The sequence below is a fragment of the Eublepharis macularius genome, chromosome 2 (assembly GCF_028583425.1).
Source record: "Eublepharis macularius isolate TG4126 chromosome 2, MPM_Emac_v1.0, whole genome shotgun sequence".
NCBI classification, from domain to species: Eukaryota; Metazoa; Chordata; class Lepidosauria; order Squamata; family Eublepharidae; genus Eublepharis; species Eublepharis macularius.
In genome coordinates, this window is record NC_072791.1 from 69,847,492 (window position 1) to 69,871,531 (window position 24,040).

Genomic DNA, 24,040 nt, shown 5'->3' on the forward strand with positions numbered 1-24,040 from the left:
CTTTCTTTAAAATAAACTGTTCCTTGTGCTTTAAAAGTGGTAGGGGTCAATTTTACCCCATTTACATGTCTGTGAGGATTTAATGTTTTCAATGAAGGGTATTTTTTACTCCAATTACAAGTTTTATTATTCTTTGTCCTGCATTGCTGAAGAAAGTTATTCCTGAGGCCTGAATTTTTTCTTAGTAGCTAATGCCATGATTGAGAATGCTATCAAGTTTTCATTCCTTTTTCTGGAATTTGGGGTCATTTTGACCCCAATTGCAAGCTAGTTTTTTTCCTTGGGAGGATTAATGATCATTTAATGACTCTGTTAGCGGACCTGGAATTCAATATAACATTTGATGAGTGCAAATATATAATTGCTGGAATTAAACATCGCTTATATTTAATGAATATTGAACAGCAATAACTTTATAGTTACATTGGTAACTTTTTCTGGTCAAATAGCTTATTGGTTTTAAGACATAGATGGGATATGGGATTTCTGAGGAAATTTCTCTCATCATCTTGCTGAGTGTCAGCTTCACAAGAGGGAGAAATGTATATAGGAGGATGCCTGACCAAGAGAGCTTAAAAGTGTACCTGAGTGAGGCCTTCCCTTTTCCTGCGCATGAGTAGTATTGAGCACATCTCTTGTTGAGGTCTGTAGCAAATAGATCTATGGTGGGATATTCCCATATTTTACAAGCTGTATAAAGTCCATGTGGACTTCATAGTTCTGGTATTTGGAGCAACTTAGTGCATCTGCAAGAACAATGTTCTTGCCTGTTTTCTGAATGGCAAAGAAAGAGATTCAATGTATTGTCGAAGGCTTTCACGGCCGGAGAACGATGGTTGTTGGGGGTTTTCCGGGCTGTATTGCCGTGGTCTTGGCATTGTAGTTCCTGACGTTTCGCCAGCAGCTGTGGCTGGCATCTTCAGAGGTGTAGCACCAAAAGACAGAGATCTCTCAGTGTCACAGTGTGGAAAAGATGTAGGTCATTTGTATCTACTCAGGAGGGGTGGGGTTGAGCTGAGTCATTCTGTAAGAGTTTCCCAGGGTGTGGAATGCTAATGGAGGGAGGCTTCACTGTATCCTGAGAAGGTTCTTTTGCATATGGATTGGTGCTTGATGTGCTAATCTTCTCTGCAGGGCTATTGTCGGGTGTGGAGTGTTTTGTTGGCCTGGTGTTTTTCAGAACTGGAGCCCATGCTCTGTTCATTCTTAAGGTTTCTTCTTTCCTGTTGAAGTTTTGCTTATGCTTGTGAATTTCAATGGCTTCCCTGTGCAGTCTGACAAAGTAGTTGGAAGTGTTGTCCAGTATTTTGGTGTCCTGGAATAAGATACTGTGCCCTGTTTGAGTTAGGCTATGTTCAGCCACTGCTGATTTTTCAGGCTGTCCAAGTCTGCAGTGTCTTTCATGTTCTTTTATTCTTGTCTGGATGCTACGCTTTGTGGTCCCGATGTAAACTTGTCCACAGCTGCAGGGTATACGGTATACTCCTGCAGAGGTGAGGGGGTCTCTGCTGTCTTTTGCTGATCGTAGCATCTGTTGTATTTTTCGGGTGGGTCTGAATACTGCTTGAAGGTTATGCTTTTTCATAAGCTTTCCCATCTGATCAGTAATTCCTTTGATATATGGCAAAAACACTTTTCCTGTGGGAGACTGTTTTTCTTTGGTTGTTTGATTCATCCTGGGTTTGATTGCTCTTCGGATTTCATTTCTGGAGTAGCCATTTGCCTGAAGTGCGTGGTTTAGATGATTAATTTCCTCATTGAGAAAGCGCGGCTCACATATCCGTCTTGCACGATCCACTAATGTTTTCATTATGCCTCTTTTCTGTCGGGGGTGGTGATTGGAGTTTTTGTGTAAGTACCGATCAGTGTGAGTTGGTTTCCTGTAGACCTTGTGACCTAACTGAAAGTTTGCTTTGCGGATGACCAAGGTATCCAGGAATGAGAGTTTTCCCTCACTTTCTTTCTCCATTGTGAATTGTATGTTCAGGTGGATGTTGTTGAGATGATTCAAAAACTCCATCAATTCTTCCTCCCCATGGCTCCAAATGATGAATGTATCATCCACAAACCGGAACCATACACTGGGTTTGTGGGGTGCTGATTCTAGAGCTGTTTTTTCAAAATGTTCCATGTAGAAGTTTGCTATAACTGGGCTGAGTGGGCTCCCCATGGCCACCCCATCCATCTGTTCATAGAATTCGTTGTCCCATTGGAAGTAACTGGTTGTCAGACAATGATGGAATAAGGCTGTTACATCCTCTGGGAAAATCTGATTAATCAGTGCAATAGTGTCTTTTACTGGAACCTTGGTAAACAGGGATACAACATCAAAACTGACAAGTATGTCTTGTGGATTGAGTTTCAGAGAACTGATTTTGTTGATGAAATCTGCTGAATCTTTGATGTAAGACGAGGTTTTCCCGATGTGGTCCTGCAGGAGATCTGCCAGATGTCTAGCTAATTCATATGTCGGTGAACCAATGGCACTCACAATGGGTCGGAGTGGGACTGAATCTTTATGTATTTTGGGGAGTCCATATAGTCTAGGTGGCTGTGCTTCTGTCTTGCATAGTTTGCTGTGCGTGTCGGGATGTAGTGAGGAATTCTTGATCAGCGCATTTGTTAGCCTGGTGATTTTGCAAGTGGGATCTCGTTTTAGTTTTTTGTAGGTGGAGGGGTCCAGGAGTTCCTTAATCTTCTTTTTGTATTCCTCCGTTTTCATGATCACTGTAGCATTGCCTTTATCAGCTGGTAGAATGATGATGTCTGGATCTGCATTGAGGGTCTTGATGGCATTTCTCTCCTTGCGTGTTATATTGCTGGTGGAAAGCTTTGCCTTTCGTAGAATCCTGGCTGTCTCTCCTCTTATTTCCTCAGCTTCCTCTTCAGGTAGATGACGGATGGCAGCTTCTACATTTGCAATGATGTCTTCCACAGGAATTCTGGTGGGGGTGACTGCAAAGTTTCCTCCCTTTGCCAAGATGGAGGTTTCTTCTGGTGAGAGTTGACGGTCTGTCAGATTGATGACAATGCGTGCATTGTCGAGCATTGGGCTTGTCTGTCTTTTTTCCTGTAGTTTGTTAAACTTCTGCTTCTGTCTGGATGTGTGGTTGGTAAACACTTGTTCCATCTTCCTGTAGGTGAGATTATCGACCTTGTCCCAATCCTGACTTCTCATTTTATGGCTGGTGTTGGAACTACGTCAGGAACTACAATGCCAAGACCACGGCAATACAGCCCGGAAAACCCCCAACAACCATCGTTCTCCGGCCGTGAAAGCCTTCGACAATACATCGAACACCTCTACGGGGAGGAAACATTCCAACAGACCCGAAGATTGGAAACACTTCGGAACAAGAAAGCACATCTACTCTGTTCTTTGACCTTTCTTCTACGCTGCAGGGACACAAGAACCATTCCATCTTTTCTCACAACTAAAAGAATCTTCAAAACCACACAGGCGAACCGCATTTATGACCGTCTAGAACAGGCCCTCTTACGTGAGAGAATCCACACTACCCGCAGAGAACTTGCTGCCACAGACAAGGAGCTATTTTGCTTGCATATCAACACCAGCCATAAAATGAGAAGTCAGGATTGGGACAAGGTCGATAATCTCACCTACAGGAAGATGGAACAAGTGTTTACCAACCACACATCCAGACAGAAGCAGAAGTTTAACAAACTACAGGAAAAAAGACAGACAAGCCCAATGCTCGACAATGCACGCATTGTCATCAATCTGACAGACCGTCAACTCTCACCAGAAGAAACCTCCATCTTGGCAAAGGGAGGAAACTTTGCAGTCACCCCCACCAGAATTCCTGTGGAAGACATCATTGCAAATGTAGAAGCTGCCATCCGTCATCTACCTGAAGAGGAAGCTGAGGAAATAAGAGGAGAGACAGCCAGGATTCTACGAAAGGCAAAGCTTCCCACCAGCAATATAACACGCAAGGAGAGAAATGCCATCAAGACCCTCAATGCAGATCCAGACATCATCATTCTACCAGCTGATAAAGGCAATGCTACAGTGATCATGAAAACGGAGGAATACAAAAAGAAGATTAAGGAACTCCTGGACCCCTCCACCTACAAAAAACTAAAACGAGATCCCACTTGCAAAATCACCAGGCTAACAAATGCGCTGATCAAGAATTCCTCACTACATCCCGACACGCACAGCAAACTATGCAAGACAGAAGCACAGCCACCTAGACTATATGGACTCCCCAAAATACATAAAGATTCAGTCCCACTCCGACCCATTGTGAGTGCCATTGGTTCACCGACATATGAATTAGCTAGACATCTGGCAGATCTCCTGCAGGACCACATCGGGAAAACCTCGTCTTACATCAAAGATTCAGCAGATTTCATCAACAAAATCAGTTCTCTGAAACTCAATCCACAAGACATACTTGTCAGTTTTGATGTTGTATCCCTGTTTACCAAGGTTCCAGTAAAAGACACTATTGCACTGATTAATCAGATTTTCCCAGAGGATGTAACAGCCTTATTCCATCATTGTCTGACAACCAGTTACTTCCAATGGGACAACGAATTCTATGAACAGATGGATGGGGTGGCCATGGGGAGCCCACTCAGCCCAGTTATAGCAAACTTCTACATGGAACATTTTGAAAAAACAGCTCTAGAATCAGCACCCCACAAACCCAGTGTATGGTTCCGGTTTGTGGATGATACATTCATCATTTGGAGCCATGGGGAGGAAGAATTGATGGAGTTTTTGAATCATCTCAACAACATCCACCTGAACATACAATTCACAATGGAGAAAGAAAGTGAGGGAAAACTCTCATTCCTGGATACCTTGGTCATCCGCAAAGCAAACTTTCAGTTAGGTCACAAGGTCTACAGGAAACCAACTCACACTGATCGGTACTTACACAAAAACTCCAATCACCACCCCCGACAGAAAAGAGGCATAATGAAAACATTAGTGGATCGTGCAAGACGGATATGTGAGCCGCGCTTTCTCAATGAGGAAATTAATCATCTAAACCACGCACTTCAGGCAAATGGCTACTCCAGAAATGAAATCCGAAGAGCAATCAAACCCAGGATGAATCAAACAACCAAAGAAAAACAGTCTCCCACAGGAAAAGTGTTTTTGCCATATATCAAAGGAATTACTGATCAGATGGGAAAGCTTATGAAAAAGCATAACCTTCAAGCAGTATTCAGACCCACCCGAAAAATACAACAGATGCTACGATCAGCAAAAGACAGCAGAGACCCCCTCACCTCTGCAGGAGTATACCGTATACCCTGCAGCTGTGGACAAGTTTACATCGGGACCACAAAGCGTAGCATCCAGACAAGAATAAAAGAACATGAAAGACACTGCAGACTTGGACAGCCTGAAAAATCAGCAGTGGCTGAACATAGCCTAACTCAAACAGGGCACAGTATCTTATTCCAGGACACCAAAATACTGGACAACACTTCCAACTACTTTGTCAGACTGCACAGGGAAGCCATTGAAATTCACAAGCATAAGCAAAACTTCAACAGGAAAGAAGAAACCTTAAGAATGAACAGAGCATGGGCTCCAGTTCTGAAAAACACCAGGCCAACAAAACACTCCACACCCGACAATAGCCCTGCAGAGAAGATTAGCACATCAAGCACCAATCCATATGCAAAAGAACCTTCTCAGGATACAGTGAAGCCTCCCTCCATTAGCATTCCACACCCTGGGAAACTCTTACAGAATGACTCAGCTCAACCCCACCCCTCCTGAGTAGATACAAATGACCTACATCTTTTCCACACTGTGACACTGAGAGATCTCTGTCTTTTGGTGCTACACCTCTGAAGATGCCAGCCACAGCTGCTGGCGAAACGTCAGGAACTACAATGCCAAGACCACGGCAATACAGCCCGGAAAACCCCCAACAACCATCAAAGAGATTCAATGTTGGATAGGCCATTCCTGTATCAGCGAGAATTCCTGGAAGAGAGCCAGGGAAGCTGTCTGTTCAAGTAATGCATGGCAGTCTAATTGTTTGTGCATATCTGAACATTTTTGCCTTCCACTAGGCAAACCAGAGCCTTCAGAGCATACCACCCTGAACGCAAGGAGGCTGCTAGGGGAGAAGTTGTCATTGCAAGACCTGTTGGTGTGCGGCATCCCTCAGGGGGCGATACTCTCCCTGATGTTGTTCAACAGTTATACATGTCCCCTTGCCCAGCTGGTACAAAGTTTCGGACTGGGCTATCACAAGTATGCGGATGACACCTAGTTGTATCTGTTGATGGGTGGCTGGCCTGCCTCTGCCCCAGACGTTTTAGCTAGAGCCTTGGCGACTGTGTCTGGATGGTTGAAGCAGAGTTGACTGAAATTGAATCCCACAAAGACAGAGGTCCTGTATCTGGGCCATGGATCGTTGGGCGCCCCTTATGCTTGCTCCTAAGGTTAGGAGTCTGGGGATGATTCTGAATGCCTCCTTATCAAAGGAGGCTCAGATCAGAGTGGTTTACAGGTCTGCCTTTTTCCATCTGCAACAGGCCAGGCAGCTTGCCCCTTACCTTTCCACTCATGACCTAAAAACAGTGATAAAAGGGTCAAAGATAAAGCAGTTTGGTAATGGAACTAAAAGTATTAAAATACATGCTGTTAGATACTGGCTAAAATTATTAACTGTTCCTCCCTCCACTTACTTTCTGGGATATTATCTACCACACTGTTCTAAAAATTGTGAAATTCTTTTAAAAGAAGAGGCCATAATATACAAGAATTTACTTTATTTCCTTTTTAAATATACATATACAAGATTTTTAAAGGACCAGAACATTACATAAGACTCAAATTTACATTTTTGCAATTAAAGGATATCAATATGAATGTATGTAAATAAATTCTGTTCTTCCTTATAATTCAAATTAGTGGCTTCACCACTGTGTGTTTATTAAATGCAGATTATACTCACAGTGAACCAAACTGCATAGTAATTAATTGAAATGAAAAATGACCATCCTTATCCAGTGCGCAGACCTCAAGCTAGCCAAGTCCAAACATGTAAAATGTGAAGCCAGGGTGTTTTTTTTTTTTTTGCCTCCACTTTCCTCAAAGAAGAAGAATTCTGATGTAATTTGAACAAGAATCTGACCAGTACAATGATACTGCTGGGAGCTGTATGCTCATGGAAGTAGGCTTTTTGATGCAAATCCTTAGTTGGCTAGGAAATTGCAAGCTGCATGTATAACTCTTCAGCTTGACCTGGCAGCTGGAGCTGCATGCATCCCTTAAAAGAAAAGCAAAATCTCACCAATTACAGTGAGGATTGCTTTCGCCCAACAGCCAACCGGTGTGGTTCTTGTTTCTTTTAAAGGGCAGCGTACACTCAGCCTCAGTTGCTATGCTCACACTGCTGAACTGGGGGCCACTGTTTCCATGTCAGTAACTGGTAACATTCAGATAGAGGTGAACTCAGTGCTAGTCTTACTGGGTGAAATCCAGCCAGTGTTAAGCATGTTATAGTACAATCTCAGCAAAAGAGTTAGTTACGCTAGTTGGATCACGCCCGTTGTTTTCAAGAAGCAATCCATGATTTGACTGTTAAGGACACTGCAGTGAAAGTAGCACCTATCTCCTGTATTAAACCTCCTCCTACTTAATTACCACAATGATACTACCCTGCTGCTCTCTAGGACAGTTATTTCATTTATTGGAACTGTCTTCACACACACACACACACAAATGATGCAGGATGTTATGTATGACCCTCCTGAATTGATGCAGGAGTGCATGTGGGAACATGACAAATCTATTGCACTTGCACAAATTCAGGTGTACAGTGTGAGTGAACGTATGCCTAAGCAAAAAATGTGAATAACTTGAACAGGTTATATGATACCCTTGCCAAATGAACATTGTTTATGTTTTGTGTATGTACTGGGGGAATTCTTCATGTATGCCTCAACAATCATTGGGAAGGGGGGAAGGATCAGCTTTAAACCTCTGTTTAGAAGTCATTTGCAGAGGGATTTACTATCTTTTTAAAGCAGGCACACTAAGGAAAATCAAGAAATCTTCATGGCAGTATTCTATGGAAGCTTGTTTGCGCTGCACAGAGAAGCTTAAATGGAAAAATAAGCAAAGGTTTTACTTTACTGAAGTGAAGGATTATTGGACTGTGTGAAATCATGTGCCTTCTGATCTTGCTGTCTGTCACAATGTTCCTTTCTGTGTGGTTTTTTTTTTGTTACTAGAAATTAGTTATTTTCACCCAAGTTCATGTCTCTTAACCATCTATACACACACGTTTCACTGTATCATCTGGGTAGTTTAACCTTTAAGACAGGATTCATTCACTGGAAGGTGAATGTTATAAAAGGTACATTTATGGCAAGTTTTAGCTCTTATCACAACCTCCCTCCAACATAATTATGGCTATAATATGGAGTGAAAAGTGGATCTGAAGTATTTTAGTGCCACTGATGTAAAAAAAGAAAATGCAATTATGTCTTCAGCAACTGAAAACAGGTTGTGGACCCAGCATAATAGCACCAGACAATGTGCAGTTTACTGAAGTCTCCACAGAACTGGACCATAAAATTCAGGGAAACCTACATATACTAATGTCCATCTTTTATTTAATTATTTTTAATATCCATTGTCTTCTAATTGGTATGCTGACAGGAAAAGAGGTGCGTATTTAAATGGCTTGTTTCATTGCAGTCTGTGGGAATGTAGTAGTCCACGGGATAAGTAAGACCTACATTACTGTAGATAATATTTTACTACCACAGCCAAAGTTAGCAGGTGGTTAAAAACTTTTAGACTATTGTGATTACAGAGGCACAAAATATTAGTGTGACTATATTATATACACAGTGATCGTTTAGCTATGCCAAAAGCAAAGCATTGCATTTCCGATTCAAGGCCAGCTGAAAATTTTACTTTTCCACTAATTTAGAATAAACTGGCACTCACATTTAACTTTTTCAAATGCTTCTCATTAAATTGCACAGCGCATCCTGTGTAGTGTGCACTTCTCATTGTACTACTTCGTAGTCAGAGTACAGCTACAGTTTACAAGGTGTCTGGAAACATTTCTCCTCCAAGGAGCAAGTTGCAGACAGAGCAATCACAGACTTTTTAAGTGCTGCTAAGCTGAAGGAGGAAACCAGATATGAAGAATGAAGACATCAAATTAGTCCAAGTATATTGTTCTTGTATCTAGATGAAGAGGCCCTTTAAAGGGTCATTTTCAACCGCTGTTTACACACACAAAGGGAAAACTTGCTGCTTCTTTATTGGGATTAAAATCACATTTAAGTATGACAAAAGGTGGTCTGGGGTATCTAAATTATACAAAGTGCAGAATCAGGTGGAAAAGAAACTTCAGCAAAATGTCCATATCTACTGAACCCAGCCATTTCGGGGTGGCAGTTGTTCTGGCAGTTGTTCAACAATCAAATCTGGAAAGTTGTGTGCATGTATGCTTTTCGCACCAGATTAAACCTGCTTAAAATCAGTTAGTTTTAAATACACGAGTGTGGACTGGATTTTTCTCCTTAAAGCAAACATCTTGTTCAGAGACTTAGTGATCCAATCTAGGAGGAACTGCCACTCAGAGCAGCTGCCAGTTGAATCCAAAGAAGATTTGATTCGTTTCTTGGTTTCGAGCAATCTCCTCTATGATGCAGTGCTGCTGCCAAAGCAAGTGGAGTTTCCAGTACCGTTCATGACACAATTGCAGAGGGTTGCCTCTTCTTCAAAAGAAAAACAAGAATATACACATTAGATGTGAGAAACCATGATAAATCTTCCGTTTCAATCCACTTTAACTTTTACTCAGGTAGGGCACGTACCAGGACAATTCAAGTAAACATTAATTTGCAGAGAAGTTTCATATAAATATTAAGTGACAGAATGGCTAGTTAGCAGCCTCATCACAGAATCTTTACTGGCAACAAATGCCTCCTCCTGTATGAAAAGCAAGTATTAAGTTCCTGGAACTGTGCTGGCGAACACATCTTTCTGATGGAAATGAATCAAGATAGTAGTCTAAAATTCACAAAGAAGAGTATTTAGCAGGTTTGTTCAGCATTATAAAACAGCAATACAAAAATAGAAAAACATGGGAGATAAAAAAAAATCAATGTGGTACAGTCAGTGTCAGACTAGCACCAATCCCTATGCTGCCTTGGAAGAACTGCTTGGACCTGTTTCTCCTTCTCACCTTAACACGTACCTAAATATGGCTATTGTGGGGGGGAAAGGGAGATGAGAACACTGATGTTTTAAGCCACTTTGGGTGCCCATTAGTGAGAAAAGCAGGATATATATCTAAATACACTTTGAAAAGCAAAACATCCACTTACGACAGATTTGGGTCTGTTTCTCCATATTCATCTAGGTATGGTGCAGGATAGAAACAGCCTCTGTTTTTTCCTCCCATTAGCATAAGTTTGCAGTCCTTAATTCTAAAGGAAAGAAAGCTGAATTAAAAACATATGCCGATAGAGTCATGGTTTGCAAATATTCTCAGCACTCAACTTTTAACAAAATATAACCTGCCAATCATTAAACCAAAGAACCAAATCTTGGGTACTATGAAGTCAATCTTTTGAACTCAGCCTGAAAAACACATGTTCAGGACCGAACTGCTTTGAATCCTACAGAAAATAGGCATCTGTTGCTTTAAAGTTTGAAAACAGGTTGAGATCATTTCGGCCTCAAGAACACTAATCATTCCTCTTACCAGATTTAAACTGCATGAGTCTTGCCATCAGGCGCCTTAACTCAGCATCTGGTTCATCCTGCAACACCAGTTCTGTTTACCAAAAGTGGCCCACTAGATACCTTGCTTTCCACACCAGCAGGCCAGGTTTCTTACCCATTTAAAGTATGTCGCTTTATATACTGATTGACTGGAAAGAATCTTTATTAAAATGATGACAGAAATAGATTCTGAGGTCTCCCCTCAAGAAAGATCTTGAGGATATCAGACTTTCCCAGCACTCTAATTGTAACATGTTACTGCAAGAAGAATGCAATTCCATAAGCACCAGCAGTTCTGCTTTAAGTTTTGTATGGAATTGGATGGAAAGACAAAAATTACCCTTTTAAGGAAAAAAACTGGGCAACATTTGCTACACCCCATCTGAAAAAGCACATATTCCCTTGTGAAAATGGGTTTACTTTGGCACATGAGCTTTATATTCTAGTCAGTCACCTACTTCAGAAAGATGCCCACTCCAGCTCCACAATGAGCAGCATGGGATGTGCAGGGTCCAAACTCTTCCCCATTTACCATCTCTTGACAACAGGAAGTTAGAGAACACAGCATGGCCCCACAGAACAAACACAACACTGGGTACTTGGCCTCATCGTAGGAGGATTGAGGGCATCTGAAAAGATAAAGGTAACTAAAGACTACAGCCTGAAAGCAACGTGGAGTTCAGAAACACTACAGGAAGCACACCGTTAGCCAAGAGGATCTGCAACCAGAAACCTCCACTACTAAACTTTGATGACTAGTAGGAATCAGATGGAAGAACTCCTTCATAAGGGATACACATTCACTCTCCCATATGTAGAAAAGATGGAAAAACCAGCTAAACTAATATTACACTAAAATCAAAAAGTAAATTTAAATATAATCACTCCTCAAAGTTATTTCCTATAAGTTTCAAGCACAGATCTGTATATGGGAGACATGGCTTCCAATCCACGATCAACCACAGACTTTGTACTCAGTCTTGAATGTTTGATTCTTGATTGACAACATATATTTTGAAAACTAAGAATTGGAAACACTGATCACCTACTTCAGCAATTTTGTGCAGATCAGGATGAACAACAAAGTACTTTGAAATTTTGCATATTAAGCCATAGTGATGATGTATCATTAAATATGATTTGTCATGCTCCAATAGCATTAATATTAGTGTATACTAATACATAAATTTGGGGTTACAGTCTGTTTTTATATTCTACACAAGAGTAGTCTAATTAGTTGTTTATTAGTTGTTTTTGAAAAGAAAAATAATCACACATCCTGAACCATACTCACAGGAGCCACCTCTAATCCACACCAAATCATTACTTGTCTTACTAGAATATTCTACTATCTGTTTGTTCATGATGAGGAATAAAGTCCTTGGACTCCCCACCCCACCTCACCCCCAACACCCACGCTTTGTGTGGATACTGAACACTAACTGATTTGGGGGGGAAATGAAGTTTTGTTGCAACGTTAAAACTGGGCAAATCACCCGATCTTGATATCACCGCAAACTGTACTTTGCACCAAACCAAGTAGCCTTCAATCTCTGTACTGCACATGAAGAAAGAAGGAGCAAGAAACTATACAAGCCCAAGAAATTTCTGGCTCATTCACATGAATTTTCTTCATGATGTCTGAACGCAATCACACAAAGCAACTCTGCCAGCACCCCAAATCCATTTTAAAATACTTCCATCTTCCTAATTATATAGTCAGGAGAAAGAGCAGTGGATCACCCTTTACTGTCTTTACTGAAATTTTCCAAATACTAGCCAGCTTTTATCATAAAGATAACCATTGTTTATTTCATGTATTTATATGTTACACTTACAAAAATTTGCCTGAGATGGTTTCCAGTAAAAAATTGAAATGCAATAAAAGCAAATTAACACAATATGCAACAGCGAACAGCATAAAATATGCATAAAAGCAGCACAAAGGCAAAATGCTATATAAAAGAATTCATCAACATAAAAGCAATAAAATCACTATGAAAAGATGCAGCTTTATATTTTTCTATTGATCTAGTCTTGTGACAACTGTAAGTTTGGCAGATATGTGTAAAGATAATCAACTTTCTAAAGTGAGTTGAACTGCTACTCCTGTTGTTGTACTTAATTTATAGATTGCCCTCAAACACTAAAGCGAAATTTTGTTATTCTTTCAAGCCTGTGTAAACTCCTGATTGTTTGGAGCCAGATACTTGCATTTTTAAACTTTTACTGCTGGTTTGTTAAGAAGCCTTCCTTTGTTCCCTAACACCTTTCTAGTTCTGTCCAATGATCAACACAGTTCTTCCCTATATTGACCTTTCAAGCTCAGGATTCTCCTTAGATTTTTTAGAACTATCTAAAAGCTTGGTCCAAAATACAATGGTCAGACAGACTATTATCAGGGCCTGGGCACATGGATTGTGTCATCCCTATGTTGAAACATCTGCACTAGCAGCCCATCTGTTTCTGGGCACAATGCAAAGAGCAGGTTCTTACTTTCAAGGCACTAAATGGCTTGGGCTCGGGTATGTGAAGACCTGCTTTTTTTCTATTGTTCAGCCTGCTAGTTAAGATCATCTTCCTGCTGTTTGTGCTTCCACTTGCAGATGTGAGGTTGGTGAGAGTCAAGAGACAGGGCCTTTTCTGTGGTGCTACCTTGCTTTTGGAATGTTCTCCTCCTTGAGGCTCCTTTGGTATGTACTTTAAGATACCCTTTTAGACACTAGGCCAAAATATTTATTTTTATTTTGGCTATGAGCTCATATTCCATCTCATTAATTGTCAACTTCTAGCACAAGGACTGTTATAAATATTACTTTAGGCTACTGAATGCTTTATGTTGCTTTTAATGCCCCTGTCTAGTTTTTATGGCTTGATAATTGATAATTCTTGTGCTGTTATGATTTTTGTGAGTCAGCTTAAGCAGATATCTGGAAAATGATGTATATATTTTCCATATATACTACCTTTCAGGACAACATAATGGCCACTCAGAGTGGTTTACAAAGTATGTTATTACTTTGGTGTAGTGGTTAAGAGCAGCGGGACTCTAACCTGGAGAACTGGGTTTAGAGTTCTGTTGCTCTTAACCACTACACAAAACTGGCTCTTATACCTATGCTAGATGGAAAACCTGATCCTGGAATGTTAATTTAACATATTTTTGCAGTACTATTTCTTGCATAATTGGTAAAATAATACTCTGTTCATAACTTTTCCTTAGTTACAATTATACCTTATCTATGTTATGCTAAATTCAGTAATATAAAGAAGAAAATCTGTAAATATGTTAAAAAGACCTCTGGTTCTCACCTGAACTGAGAGCTTCTATTCAAAAGGCAGCTGTAGTCTTCTGGGAGCTCAATTAATTTATTTCTTTTCCTTGGATATCTAGTTCATTCATGTATGAAGAAACATTATAATCCAGGATACAGTTAAACATCAAAACAACAAAAACAGCACTACTGTTTGCTTGAACTTTATATCATTTTTTTTTGTTCAAGATGAAAATATTTGAGGCAGTGGGAGATTCTAAGACAAAACAGCTATGATTCCTGTACGTAGGGCTCAATTTAGATGAAACAAACAGTCCATATACTGGTAACAACAAGCTTCTGAAAGCCTTAGCCTGCATGCCCACACTCTTTCTGCACAATGGAAACTGAAGACTTCCTTGTACCTAAGAAACCACAATTTATTGTGGTGTCTGAGAATTAAACCATGGTTTGAAATCTTGATTTGCAAGCACAAGAATAAGCTACAGTTTGTTGCTTGGCCCAATTCAGATGTCACAACAAACTGTGTGGATACTGAACACTAACTGATTTGGGGAAAAAATGAAGTTTTGTTGCTACGTTAAAACTGGGCACCCACAAGGGAAAGAGGAAGCAGGTAAGTCCAAGGACTTCAGAAGCTTGTTCTCATAACAAACCACAGTTTTCTTATTGCACCTGAATGAAGCCTAGGAGTTTGCAAGTGAGACCTATACATCAGATTAATGTTTATAAAATCAACTGAAAAAAATAACAGTGATTTCTCTTTATAAAAAATGACCACAATCCAGAGAATCACAAGACTAGTTTCATGTTCACTGTAAAGCTTGCGTTTTGTGGCTTTCAAAAGACATCTTTGTTTGCTGCAAAGCAAATTGTTTTGAAATTCTGAGAAGTCTCAAAAGCAGATTTTAAAAAGCATTGTGTACTGCTATTTCAAGAAAAAAGCCTGGCTGGAGATGCTGAGGCCTTCTATCTATATAAAGTATGCTTCAGAATTTTAGGGTAACAGATATATAAACAGGGCATTGTCACATCTCAACTAACAGGAGGGATGATTTTCAAACATATTGCTGGCTAGGAATAGACAACCCACTTTTGAGACTCAGGGTAAATATATATATATAAATACATGTATCTAAAATTGTGTGTGTGTATGCACATATACAGATGTTGGTGTGTGTGTGTATCTAAAATTGTAACAAATATGCAGAGGGGATACCGACTAATTATTGCAAGTTAAGCAATATTTAGGGACTTACATTATTTTCTGTCTGCACTAGTCACAAACCCCATAATTAATTCAAACTGAAGCACATATGGGATGGCTCAGTACTCCAATCTGCTGAACATTGGTAAAATGGACTATTGCCCTGGCATGGGGCCAACAGAAAAAAGAACGTGATGCAACAAAAGCGATGGTAAAAGAACAACATTTGACATTTTATCATTAGTAAAAAAGTGCTGTAACTGCACTTAAAATGTATTCACATTTGTTGAAAGGCATAAAACATACTCTAGATCTGGATATTCAGGTCTCTTCAACCAAAACAAATGCTGCTACAGAATAAAAAGGAACTAACCTTAATGTAATACGTGTCCCTTTTAGAAAGCTTAGTACAACAGGATCTGCACACCACCTGCGAGAATTTTTTTTTATCAGAACAGTAATATTTATAGGACAGCTGTCTATTGCTAGTTTAAAAAATGACAATTAAGTGGGACATTTCCTCTAACTGATAGTTACAATAATTCCCTATTTTATTAAAGTAGGGAACTAGCATTTGAGTGTGCTGGGGGACAAAACAGGGAAAAGGATAAAAACGGGTCTTTAGGTTGTAGGGACCCTTCTATATACACAGTTAAATATTTACTTTTCAATACATGCACTACCTCCATGCTGCCAAATATGGGTACCAGAATGTGTGTACAGAAATCAAGGCAGCAATGCATGTTCACGTCTTGAAGTGAATCCAAGACAAACCTGTACAACAGCTTCCATAACCAAATGCAGGGAGCAAGTTCACATCTCAGTCCTTCAACCCTCAAAGCCACTATAGGGGTAGCACAGCAACTGTTGCATGTCCTTTGCTTGAGCAAGGAAATATTTGGCTCTAGTTGAGAAGCTGCTAGACATTCTCCCTCTGCAATTTCTCTGCTCAATCAAGACATGACCTGGCTGGAACAGACTGGTTGCAGCAGAGGGTGTTCCTGCACCCAACTCCAATAATGGGAGACCTACTGTAGCCCCTATGCTCAAACTACTTCATGTTGAATGTCCATTATGAAGGCAAGAAACTTTTGTAATTCTTCCATGGTTACTTGCTCTTACAAAAATTTATAAATGCTGCTCTCTCCTTGTCCAGTTATGTTCCTCACATGGCTCATTAGCTCAGGGAGATACTTTCTCAACAGGATCTTAGGAAGGATTTCTACCCCTCCTCCCCAATAATTCTTCAGATTTGATCCAATAGGTTTGTCTTCCCCAGAGCTGTATTAGAGGGATGTGGCTCCCTCCAAGGTATTTTGGACTCCTCCTTGAATCCCTCCTCTAAAAAATAAACCAGTCTCTAGTCTTTTACTAGCAATGACGTTGCTTCCTGTTCAGTGAATGCAAAGGCACTGGGACAACTGAAAAGTGCTAAATTACCTTTTATTTTATATTTACTACAATCATATAATTTTAAACATTTTAATTTATATTTAGATTCTGGCTGTTCAATGTCTCACACCCCTTTACTCTCTACACCCTTACAATCAAGACAAAAATTCTGGCTACCAGCCTGGCCAGTTCTTGGCTCACTTGTCCAAATCTTCTACAGTGATTGATTATCCCTTTTGTTGGGATAATCTTATGCTAAGAGAATGTACTTAAAAAGCAGAATCCATTCTCTGATCAGTACTTAACTCATACCTTTGGAGCAGGGGTTCTACTATATTCCAATATTCTTGAAAAAGCAAGAACAAATTGGTGGGTAGAGACAAATATCCACAAAGTGCTTTGAACTGACTTTCCTCAGAAACTGAAAAGGAAGGAGAATATGCTGAACACACAGCTGATTGCGGACATTTAAAAACAGACTTCTACATTTTAAAAAAAATTCCTTGCAGAATCAGAAAGAAAAAGTGCATTTCAGATAGAATAGTTTTAAAAAGTTTGAGTAGGAGCAATGGCAATGGCTGAATCCAGATGGTCCCCTATTACTATTCTGGGTAAGAAATTCTGAAGATTCAAAACAAAACTTGTCTTGTAGAGGGTAATATGTTGGGGATGTCACATTGAAGGCTACCAGTTTACTTACTGAAAAAGTCAAAATGATTGTTATTCTGAACATCCAAGCTAAAATCCTCTTGTGTGTGTTAAAAACGACAAGAGCCAACTCCTTTGTGGGAAGATGCATGTGTCAAATGGGGGAGGCATTCAGATAAACCTTTTTTGGTGTGAAAGTTCTTAGTGCTGGAGGCGTCTTCTGTTTTGGAACAGCAGGGTTAGATTAAAAGGGTGGGTATAAAGCCTATCAGCAGCATAGGTGAAAAGGCTCAGATCAGTTTGTATTACTGCACAAGACTCTGAGGTTATTTTTTAAATATTTATTTTGTACTTTAGCTACCTCAGTAATTCAACAAGAAAAAAAGGAAACAGTCAGGACCTATATTGCACCTTGTTACTCTAACGAAAAAATGCAGTTAGTAACAAAGCAGTTAAATATCTATCCATGATAGCAGGGATTCGAAAACAGAACTTCCTGGTAACCATTTTGCAGCCAACTGAGGTATTTTCACCTGCCTGTGGCTTTAATCTGAATTTTGTCTGTGGAGAGAAAGGTCACTATACTCTACTACTTACCTAACAAAAGCTCCTCAGGTGGTGGCACTCCCAGCAAGAAATGGAAAAACAAAGCAGCACAACGCAGGTAGGATGCAATTCCCTTCTTAATACAATCCCACAAATACCAGCCAGGAACAGTCGGTCTGTACCAACTGCAATACAGAACAAATATGTGCATTTAATACTTTGCTGGAACTTTCATCAAGGCTTGAAAATATAATATAAAAGATATATTGTGCTTTCATGTTAGGTCAGAAACTTGGCGGGGCCAAAAAACAAAGTATGAGAAATTAAAGCACTTCTCCATAATTGGTATTTTATATGGAGGCTGCCATTAAAAAACATGATGATAGTAGTCATTAAAAACGGTCCTTGCTAACAGATTAACACACTGTACAGCTTGGTGTATATCATGTGCACACAAATTTAGTGAAGAAAAAAATGGGTAAAAACCAATAAAGGTAAAAACCACTACAAGAACTTATTCTGAAGGCATGCAACCTAGATGCACTAGATTTTAAGGTCTAGTTGAACTAATGAAGTGACTTTATAATGAGTCAGACTATTTGTCTATCAAGGTTAGTACCCACAACTAACTGGCAGCCGATCTCTTCACTTCTGCAAAACATGAAAAAACAACTGAATACACTCGTCTATCAAGGTATGCTGCAAAGATGCTACTTACCCATTTGTGTATCTGCAAATTTCTTTACTAAAAGAATCTGCAGCATGTGCTTCTTCACTATCTTCCTGTGACTGATCAGAAGGATATTCAGTGCAAGAATTGGCTAAAACAAAATATATATATATATATATTACTATTTTTCAAGTACTGTACTTCATTTCTACCTGGTCTTTTTGTAAGAAATAACATGTTTAAACCAGTTTTAAATTGAGGACAGGAGCACAGAGGTAGACTATAATTTGAGAGTGCTGTAGCACAGCGGTTAAGTGGTTGGGCTCTGAGTCAGCATTCTGCTTGCTAGAATCTCGCTACTGCCATGAGCTCAGCATTGGGTAAGCCACATCTCAGCCCCAACTGTATTGTGGGGATAACAACACTGACTTTATTCACTGCTTTGAGTGGGCACTAATTTGTCTAGAAGAGCAGTATATAAGCACATTGTTGTTGTTGTATCCCTTTAATGTTGCCTTAAGCCCCAAAAGGTATTCATGGAGAACAAAAGGCAGACAGATTTACTATAGCCAGCTTGGAGTGTGCAGTTTGGTTCTGTATCTGGATTAGAATACCATATTTGGCTGATTTGGTGAAATCTGGGTATTCTGGATCAAAAAGTGAGTACTGAACTAGATTTGATATTCTGAATTTTTTACTGAATTAATTTGGTAAATTTCAGCCATTGTTTCCTATGGGAAAATCAATCTGGGGGTTATCTGGTAGGCTGCGCCGTCATTTTTCAAGCAAACTTCACCAAATTTGCAGGGAATCTACTCCTGACTGTCCTCTAAAGATTCCCCCCACAAGCTTCATGAATACTGGACCCCTGGGGCCAATTTTATGGTGCCCTGAAGAAGGTGAGCCCAGCCACTTCATTGTTAAAGTAAACTATGGTTTTGACCTTTCCAACAATGGCACAACTTTCTTCTGATTTGTGCCACAGGAAGAGTCTGTTGCACCAGACGCAAGTGACACCATTAGTGAAAAAGTTTCATAAAATCCAGCCCAATATTTTGAACAATGTCTGGCTTGCGTTCACCTTTATATGTATGGACAACTCTGTCACTTATCAAAACTATCTGGGGCCTTTGTTTGTTAGATTTAGGAATCTTCTTATTTACTTATACTTTTGGCTAATTCTTGTTTAAACAGTTTTGTTCTTTTTTAGTTGATACTGTTCTGCAGCTGTTTTCTTGTTTTGGCAATTATAATTTTTGGTCTTTCTGTATTGGGTTCCATATGGTGATTTGTATTATGTGTAACCCACTGAGCATATTTTTGTGTGTGGAGTAATCTTACAAAAATAAGTTCAATATAAAAAGCACTCTCTCTGATACACAATATTGAGAAATTGGGATCCAAAGGGGAGTGGGGGAATACTTTGACTTCTTCCTCCTTCCACTATTCCCCTTGCTACCTCACTTGTCCCCATTTTCTTTCTTCTAGCTTGCCCACAAAGAATGATTTTAATCATCTTAAGGCATCCAAGCCTCCTGCTTTTAAAAAAAACGGGGGGTTACACCAAGCTATCTAGACAAAAGCCACTAAAAGGTACAGACAAGGAAGCAAATAGCGCCGTGACATACTAACTACAAAAACCTATTAAATATACAATGAATACAATAAATCAGAAACTTTTTTACAAAATCAGTGTCTGTTAATTAATTTTTGTAAGTTGAACACAATCACTGTCACAAGTTGTACATATCATTGGTAAAGCAAGTACAATCAATCAATAAAAAGAAACAACATGGTCACAAAAGCCACTATTTCAAAGTAGTTATAAACCACAATTAAAGTGCTAAGTGCCAATCAGAATGTAGATGCATACATAACAATAAAGTGATCAGTGCCTATTTTGTATAAAGTGACAATGCCTTATTCCAGAATAAATACCTGAATACAAAAATATGCCATATACACACGGGAAACAATGTCCATAAAGAAACAAAGGGGATATAACAAAAGATTCTGTTGCATGATTGCAGCTCTATGACTGCAACGGGCTCGCTAGCCTTCACATCTCATTTCTGGCTCCCTTCTTCCAGGCAGTTACAGAAAGCAAGAATTATAATATATGGCAGAGAAAACCCCCTGGCATATATCAGACGTTCTTTCCAGGCTTTTTTTGTGTTGGTTTTAGGTTTTTGTAGTTAGTACATCACGGCGCTATTTGCTTCCTTTTCTGTCTCTATACCATGACTCTCTCTGTTTTCTTCAAGCCTATCTAAAAAGTAACCGTACCTGTTGTGGAGGTGAGAATGATCTGTGTAACATGTGCCATGGTAATCAAATGGAAAAGATAGAGATGATTACAGGCAGAGCTCATAGATGAAGGTTGTAGGTCTACAGTATCCTCCCAATACAAAGATGGAAATGATAATATAGCACCAACCTAACAGAGCAAAGGGGACACAAATAACATTGTCAAATAGAAATAATTTAAAAAGGACATTAAGAACTAGTGGCTAAGAGAATGATATATGAATCAGGAAGACTTCTACCTGAATCTTAACTATTATTTATTACATTTATATCATACATTTCTTCCTTCACAGAACTCAAGGTCACATACATAGGATTCCCAAGTGATATTCCATTCAGGAACTAGTTTGACCAAGACCTGATTCACTTCAATGAAGTTGCTATTTCACATACCCTCCGGCCACAATCTGGGGTCATCATAAATTCATTATATGGCAATTCATCTTCTCTCAGCCTCAATCTCACACTAGCAGTATTAGGGTAATAACACTGGCCAACTTTACAAAGGTGTTGCAAAGACTACAACAAGGTAAAGTAGGTGAAGCACATGAAATACTCAGAATTGCTACACAAATGCGAGATGTTACTGTGTTTCATGATGATATAATTCAGAGTAATTGTGTTACTTTGTTCCAGAAAAAAACAAATAGGAATCCAGTGACACTTGAAGATTAACAAAATTTTATTTGTGTGCAAGCTTTCATGGGTAAGAGCTCATTTCTTCAGGTGCAATTTAACAATATGAGCTCTAGTCCACAAAACGTAAACCGAAATAAAATTTCGTTTTTCTTTAAGGAGTCTCTGGAATCCTGATGGTTTTTTACAACAGTACAAAATAGTTTAAAATGCTTCAAAGATACAGGACAGTAAAGAGTACAGTAGCACCTTTAAGACTAACCAACTTTATTGTAGCATAAGCTTTCAAGAGCCACAGCTCTCTTCATCAGATGCATGGAGGGTATGAAGATATCACCTTCCTTTCTAAATGCAAAAACCTGGACATTCTACCCAAGGGCCTGTGCACACAGTGAGAAACTATGCAACACCTTATCCAGGAAATTCTTAATTCACCTCATTGGACTGATGTACAGCTAACAACAAAGGATCAAGCAGGAGATCTCCAAACTAGACTCTTCATAAAAAACAATCCTTCTACACAAACCAGGAGCTGGCAGATTTTTACCAAAACCATAGAAACCATCTACTGCACACTACTTACGCAATTACAGAAGGAGAAGCAGCTTTCAAAACTCCTGCACATAACAGGGAACAAGAACACTTTAGATCCACCTAGCAACATTATCAACCTCTCCAGCCACAAACTGAGCCAAGCAGAGGAATGTGTCCTCTCACATGAACTATCTTTTTGCCCAGCCACACCCACACAAACCATACAGCTCTGTGGAGACCTGGAAGCCTATTTCAGACTCCTAAAACTGAAAGAATTCTTCAACCACTCCGCTGAACAGACACCATCACAGCAGCAATCACCCTCCCAACCAAGCAATACACAGTCATAGTCACAAAGTTCCAGAAACAAAAATTCCACATGGACACCCCCTGAGGGCTGCAACTTCTCACTGGATTTTTACACTGAATGCTTCCATCGATGTACCCGGGCTGAGATAATTGACAAACAAAATCACTTAAAGCAGAATCTCAGCCATGCAGAAAGAGATGCCATAAACAGCCTCAAAAATAATTCAGGCATCATAATCAAGGAAGCTGACAAAGACAGCACAGTCGTAATCATGGATAAACATAACTACATACAGGAAGCAGAGAGACAACTTTCCAATACAACATTCTATAAAACATTACTTTCTGACCCTATGGAGCAATACAGAACTCAATAAAATATTAAAGACACTCCCCATGGACATACAAGAACGTATCCATATGGACACACCCCAGGAACCACGGCCAGGAACATTCTACCTACTACCCCAAATCCACAAACCAGGTAACCCAGGACACCTCATTGTTTCAGGAATTGGCACCATCACAGTAGGAGTCTCAGGATATATGGACTCTATCCTCAGGCCCTATGCCACCAACACACCCAGCTATTTACAGGACAGTACTGACTTTCTCAGGAAAATACAGTCCATTGACAACCTACCGGATGACACCATCCTAACAACTATGGATGTTGAGGCTCTGTACACCAACATCCCACATGCGAATGGACTGCAAGCCATCAGGAATATTATGCCGGACAAAAGCACAGCACACCTCGCCACTGAACTTTGCTACTTCGTGCTTATTCACAATTACTTCAAATTTGGCGACAGCCTATATCTACAGGTTAAAAGCATAGCCATGGGCACTGGTATGGCACCACAATATGCTAACATATTCATGGCAGACTTGGAGCAACGCTTCCTCAGCTCCCATCCACTGAAACCACTCCTGTACGTAAGGTTCTTGGATGACATCTTTATCATTTGGACCCATGGGAAGGAAGCCCTTGAGAGATTTCATCAGGACTTCAACAACTTTCACCCCACCATCAACCTGAGCCTGGACCACTCTACACAACAGGTACACTTCCTGGACACCACTGTACAACTACATAATGGACAGATAAATACGACCTTATACTGGAAATCCACTAACCAATACTCATATCTACATGTCTCCAGTTACCACTCTAAACATACCACTCGGTCGATTGTCTACAGCCAAGCCTTATGTTACAATTGTATCTGCTCTGTTCATTCCCTAACGTGATAAATACCCTCATGTGCCAACAGTGTTCATCTGCTCTGTACATTGGACAAACCAGCCAACCTCTGCGCAAAAGAATAAATGGATTCAAATCTGACATTAAAAATGGCAACATCCAGAAGAAACCAGTGGGAGAACACTTCAATTTACCAGGACATTCCATCAAGGACTTAATAGTCACCATAGTTCAACAGAAACCTTTCAAAAACAAAATCCAAGGGGAAGCTGCTGAATTGGAATTCATATGAAAATTTAACTCAGTCAGACTTGGACTGAATAGAAACTATGAATGGCTGTGCATTATCAACAGTAACTGCCTTCAGGCATTCTATTCATATTCTGCCATGGAGGGGAGGGGTCACACCCTGTTTGGACTGTGCATTCCACCTCTTTCATGACTTCTTGTAACTTATTTACATTTACATGACCCTTACTCCCTGCATCCTCTCCCCCCTACCCTCACCACCTATATATCTCTGGCCAGTTTCTTCATACGATCCATGCATCTG

At 39.8% G+C, this 24,040-nt stretch overlaps 1 protein-coding gene across 3 annotated transcripts in view; it reads right to left on the minus strand.

Moving 5' to 3' along the window:
- Window positions 1–6,756: 6,756 nt before the first annotated feature.
- The window catches only part of UBR1 (ubiquitin protein ligase E3 component n-recognin 1), a 138,008-nt gene continuing 120,724 nt past the window's right edge, over window positions 6,757–24,040 (minus strand). For all 3 annotated transcript variants that reach the window (XM_054971048.1, XM_054971047.1, XM_054971049.1), the window contains exons 39-47: window positions 20,781–20,931; window positions 18,543–18,645; window positions 17,876–18,009; window positions 16,943–17,051; window positions 15,612–15,668; window positions 14,069–14,146; window positions 11,215–11,385; window positions 10,357–10,458; window positions 6,757–9,744 (exon numbers count right to left, since the gene is read on the minus strand). In XM_054971048.1, the coding sequence (XP_054827023.1) occupies window positions 9,603–9,744; window positions 10,357–10,458; window positions 11,215–11,385; window positions 14,069–14,146; window positions 15,612–15,668; window positions 16,943–17,051; window positions 17,876–18,009; window positions 18,543–18,645; window positions 20,781–20,931 (1,047 nt within the window). In that variant the 3' untranslated portion in view covers window positions 6,757–9,602. The remainder of the gene's footprint in view (window positions 9,745–10,356; window positions 10,459–11,214; window positions 11,386–14,068; window positions 14,147–15,611; window positions 15,669–16,942; window positions 17,052–17,875; window positions 18,010–18,542; window positions 18,646–20,780; window positions 20,932–24,040) is intronic.